Source organism: Silene latifolia, chromosome 5 (genome assembly GCF_048544455.1).
Source record: "Silene latifolia isolate original U9 population chromosome 5, ASM4854445v1, whole genome shotgun sequence".
Lineage (NCBI taxonomy): Eukaryota > Viridiplantae > Streptophyta > Magnoliopsida > Caryophyllales > Caryophyllaceae > Silene > Silene latifolia.
In genome coordinates this window covers 79247510-79252931 of record NC_133530.1, presented here as the reverse complement: position 1 = coordinate 79252931, position 5422 = coordinate 79247510, and the positions used below count along the sequence as shown (strand labels likewise).

At 37.7% G+C, this 5422-nt stretch overlaps 1 protein-coding gene across 1 annotated transcript; it reads left to right on the top strand.

Moving 5' to 3' along the window:
* Nucleotides 1–242: 242 nt before the first annotated feature.
* LOC141655599 (uncharacterized) lies at nt 243–1043 on the top strand. The gene has a single exon (XM_074462668.1). It carries the CDS (start codon nt 243–245, stop codon nt 1041–1043), a length of 801 nt encoding a protein of 266 aa, XP_074318769.1.
* Nucleotides 1044–5422: the final 4379 nt, after the last annotated feature.

The following is a 5422-nucleotide window of genomic DNA, read 5'->3' as shown; positions in this document are numbered from 1 at the left end:
GTAGATACTGCTGTAATAGTGGATAAAGATGACCATAATGTGCAGGATACTCCTGAGGGCATTCTGGGGCAGACTGTGAAGCAACTGGATTCAGTTGAAGTGGAGCAACCTCTAGTCACTACTAGGGCAAGGAGTGTGAAAATTATCCCTGTGCTTAGTGTTGTGGCTGGTGACAAGGTGGAGTTGCATTTTGAGGAGCAGGATTATAGTGAGGAGGAAGACCCACCCCCCTTACTTTCTCCATGAAGATAGGAGTTTGGAACATTCGAGGTATGAATAAAGACTTCAAGCAACATGAAGTAGTGGATTTCTTTAAAGCTAATAAGCTAGATATTATGGGAATAATGGAGACTAGAGTACGTGCTCCTAAGTTTGATTATATAAGAAGAAAAGGTTTTAGGTTATTTCAAGTCTTAAATAATTATGATCATCACTCAAATGGGCGGTTGTGGGTGATTTGGAATAAAACCAGTTTGAGGATTACTGCCCTCTCTAGTGGGAACCAATGGATTCATATTCAGGTGGAAGACCCTGGATGTGTGTCTTATCAGGCTACTTTTGTGTATGGACTTAACTCTGTTGAAGGAAGATATGATCTCTGGACCTTCCTACAGCATATTAGACCCCACCTCCCATGGGTATGTCTTGGGGACTTTAACTGTGTCAGAGAGGTGGAGGAGAGAATTAGTGATACTGCTCCTAATTTGCAAGCTATTGATGACTTCAATGATGCTGTTTATGGGGCTGGGCTAGAGGATTTACTCACTCATGGGTGCAAATATACTTGGACTAATAAGCAGGAGGATGGGGATAGGAAGTGGATGAAACTTGATAGAGTGTTAGTTAACACTGCTTGGCAGACGAGCTTTGCCTTTTCTTATGCTGATGCCTTGGCTGCTGGTGTTTCTGACCACTCGCCCTTGGTGGTCTGGGTGACACCTGATGAGCCTTCAAGGCCTAAGCAATTCTGGTATTTAAATTGCTGGGGGGATGAACCTGCTTTCCTTAATCTGGTTAAGGACATATGGAATGAGGATATTTGAGGCTGCACTATGTTCAGACTTGTGAATCATTTGAAACTTCTTAAACCTAAACTCAAATCTATGCATCAGAGGGACTTTTCAAATATTCGTGGGAGAGTTAAGGATGCCAAGCTTGCTTTACAGAGATGTCAACTCCTTCTTCAGCAGACACCCTTAAATGCTGAAATGCTCAGTCAAGAGAAAACTCTCTCTCAGGAGTATTGTAGACTCAGAACAGTTGAGTTGAGTATGGTGTATCAAAGGGCTAAGATTCATGATATTAATATGCAGGATGCTAATACCACTTATTTCTTTGCTAAGATGGCAGCAAGGAGAAGTAGATGTCAGATTAGTAGGGTTCGTGACTTACATGGTGAGGAGTTCCAAACTTTTGAGGGCATTTCTGATGCTTTCCTTGAATATTACAAGGGGCTCTTGGGGACATCATCTCAGGTCAGGAGTTTTGATGAGGAGATTATTCTTTCTGGGACCTGCTTAGAGGAAACTCATTCTGCCATGTTAATTTCTGATGTCACTGAGGACGAAATTCATGATGCTTTGTTCTCAATTGATGTGAACAAAAGCCCTGGGCCAGATGGATTTTCATCTGGATTTTTTAGGCAAGCTTGGAGTGTTATTAAAGGAGAGTTTGTGAAAGCTGTGCAGGACTTCTTTAGGACTGGTAAGTTGTTGAAGGAAATAAACTCCACTCTTATTTCTCTCATTCCTAAAGGTGACAATCCTAGCTCTGTACAAGATTATAGGCCAATCTCATGCTGTTCCACAATTTATAAAACCATTAGTAAAATTCTTAGTAAGAGACTGAAGATGGTCATGCCTACCTTAGTAGGATTGGAGCAAGCTGCCTTTACTCATGAGAGGTCTATTGTGGATAACATTATGCTTGCCCATGAACTTGTTGCTGGGTATGGGAGGAAGGATGTTTCTCCTCGTTGTGTCATTAAAGTGGATATTAGGAAGGCCTTCGATTCTGTGAGCTGGGACTTTCTAAGGAACATTCTCCCCTTATTTGGTCTGCCTGATAAATTTTGCAATTGGGTTATTAATTGTGTTACTTCACCCAGATTCTCTCTCAGCATAAATGGCACTTCTGTGGGTTATTTTGAGGGGCAGAGAGGACTGAGGCAAGGGGATCCCCTCTCCCCTTTGCTCTTTGTCCTATGCATGGAAGTTTTATCTCGAATTCTCAGGAAATTGCCCGAGCAACCTCTTTTCAGCTACCACCCTAAATGCTGTAGAATTGGGCTCTCGCATCTTGTGTTTGCAGATGATCTGTTGGTTTTTACTAGAGGAGATTACCCTTCTGTTAAAGCAGTGGAAAATTCTTTGGCTTTGTTTGCTGAGTATTCAGGCCTGCAACCTAATCCAGCTAAAACTAATATTTACTTTGGTGGAGTGTCCCCGGAGGTTAAGTCCCTGATTCTTGATGAGACTAGCTATTTGGAGGGTTCATTTCCCTTTAAATACCTGGGAGTTCCTCTTCACTCCTCTAGATTGACTAGAGATATGTACCACTCCTTGTTGCAGAAGATAACCGGGAAAATTAAGCATTGGTCTAATACTTTTCTATCTTATGCTAGAAAAGTGCAGCTGCTAAACTCAGTTGTTTTTGGTATTGAGAGTTTCTGGTGTGCCAGCTTCCTACTGCCAAAAGGGGTTATGTTGGAAATTGATAAACTTTGTAGGGAATTTCTGTGGAATTATCAGAGTACTAGCAGGAGGATGGTGTTCTTTTCCTGGCAGAAAGTTTGCAGGTCTAGAGCTCAGGGTGGTTTTGACATTCGTGAAATTCTTAGTTGGAACAAATCCCTTATGCTCAAAATGTTTTGGCGTCTCAGCCATGACACTCAATCAGTCTGGGTGGAATGGTGCAAGCATTACTATTTTCATAGAGCTGACTGTTGGAGTGTGCAGCCAGGTTGCAGCTCTACCACAGTTTGGAAAGCTCTGTTGGCCACTAGGGATGAATTTATCAGGCAGGCTGGTTCCATTATTGTTGCTCAGGCAAAGTTACAATCATGGACTAAATCTGGTAAGCTTAATATGTCTCAAGTTTACTCGGCTTTTCATGGTCTGCATCCTACTTTGAGATGGGCCAAACCTCTCATGGACAGTGTTATCATGCCTCGACATTCTGTCATTGTGAGAATGGCTGTTCAAAATGGTCTTCCCACGGTGGATAATTTGATGAAACGAGGTTTGACTATGGTAAATAGGTGCAGCCTGTGTTGTGCAACTTTGGAAACCATTCCCCATCTCTTTTTCAGTTGTCCTTTCTCTAACTCAGTCTTGCAACAAATGTTATTATGGCTTGGCATCACCGGGCGACCTTTGGGCCTTAGGCAAGAACTTCTTCGCCTTGCTAAGTACAAAGGGAGTGGTTGGAGGAAGAAATGGGCACGATGTTGTGCCGCTGCAGTGGTGTATTTGCTCTGGCAAGAGAGGAATAGACGGTTGTTTAATGGTTCATCTAGAACTGTTGAGCAGTTAGTCACAAACATTAAATATTATGTCTATGTTCGCTTATTTTCTAAAGTTAATGATAGTTTACTAGAGGAGGTTGTAGCATCTTTGAATTACTAGAACTATTGTAAAGCTTGTTAGTGGCTGTACTTGTAAGAATCTCTTTCTTTTTAATGAGAAGCTGATTTCTTCCAAAAAAAAAAACTAGACCGCCTTTGGTAAATTGGCGGTTAAGAAAGTCCTCAATCTCCCGAGCACCAATATCTTGAAGTTACATAATACATAACCTATGTATAAGTATTAATCATTGATTTCTATATAAACAACTTATGTCTATATACATGTAATTAGACTATTTAATTTGAATATGATGAATTGAGAATGCAAATCATTACTGAATTTACGAGTTAGCATAAATCATGAATTATCATAGCATGAGCAACGTCATCCGTTCAGCATATACATTCAAAAAAACTCTTTATTAAATGCCTAAATCCCATTAATTTACTAGGTTGTTAATAGAGGAGGAGAAGAGTTACTCATGATTAGATTTTTTTTCGTATCTCTTACAAAGACCCACATTTTAACGACAAATACAGTGCCTCTATTCCCCCACTAATATCATATTATTATTATTATTATTATTATTATTATTATTATTATTATTATTATTATTATTATTATTATTATTATTATTATTATTATTATTATTATTATTATTATTATTATTATTATTATTATTATTATTATTATTATTATTATTATTATTATTATTATAATTATTATTATTATAATTATTATTATTATAATTATTATTATTATAATTATTATTATTATAATTATTATAATTATAATAATAATAATAATAATTATTATTATTATTATTACTGTGTTATTACTGTGTTATTATGTTCAATCTCATAATTTACATCCTATTTTATCGTCTGTAATGTTTCCAAATCAAAATCTTTTTTATACAAGTAATATTAACAAAAAAGGAAATTTTTATAGGACCCGTGATTTTTCACGGGTTTCAAAACTAGTTAAGCATTAAAAAGCATAGAACATATAAATCATGCGCATAAACATCAAAACAATATATTAATCACACAATAAATAATCATATCATGCTCATTAATTCACTTTCTATAAACACGATTATAAGAAATCATCTAGTTACTGATGCGTGTATTTTATATAAGTATTTTGTACTTCATTTGCACGCATTTCTATTCATTTTGTGTAGTGTTTAGCTACAAATGTCCCCCGAATTGTCTACTTTGGTTTCTCTTGTATTATTTACAGGTATGAACCGGAAAGGACCATAATCAAGCCTAAAACACGTCCCTATAGATGCATTTAGGAGATGAGTTGAGTCGGAACTTGGAAACTACTAATTGTGATGCGCAAAGAAGTAAGATAGCTAGGCGAGCAAAGGAAGAACTTCAAATTAATAGTGCCTAGTTTGAAGAGCCTTATCTCGTGTTCTACAACATATTTTCCGTTGATTCAAATTGGAGATGAAAGATGTCCTCTTAGCTTTCCAGCGCCACCGGAAACGCCCTGTTTGCCCAAGTAACGAAGAAATGGCAGCCCTTTGAAGTTCAGTGCGCGAAGTAGGAATTGTGCGCTGGAAAGTACTCGATCAAGTACAATTGTGTTCGATCGACTCCTTTTTCTAATCGATCGAGTAGTGCCTATTTAATAAGTGTTCGATCGAGTACCTAAAGTACTCGATTGAGAGGTTTTAGCTTGGATTTGCTCGATCGAGTGATATAAAAGTCCTCGATCGAGTATTTAGCTATTATACTCGGGATTTTTATCCCGTGATAGGTTTAGTTTTGTTAATTTTCACTTCCCTATATAAAGGAGTCGTAACTAGGTTAATAAACACTTTTTCCTTTACCTTTTAACAC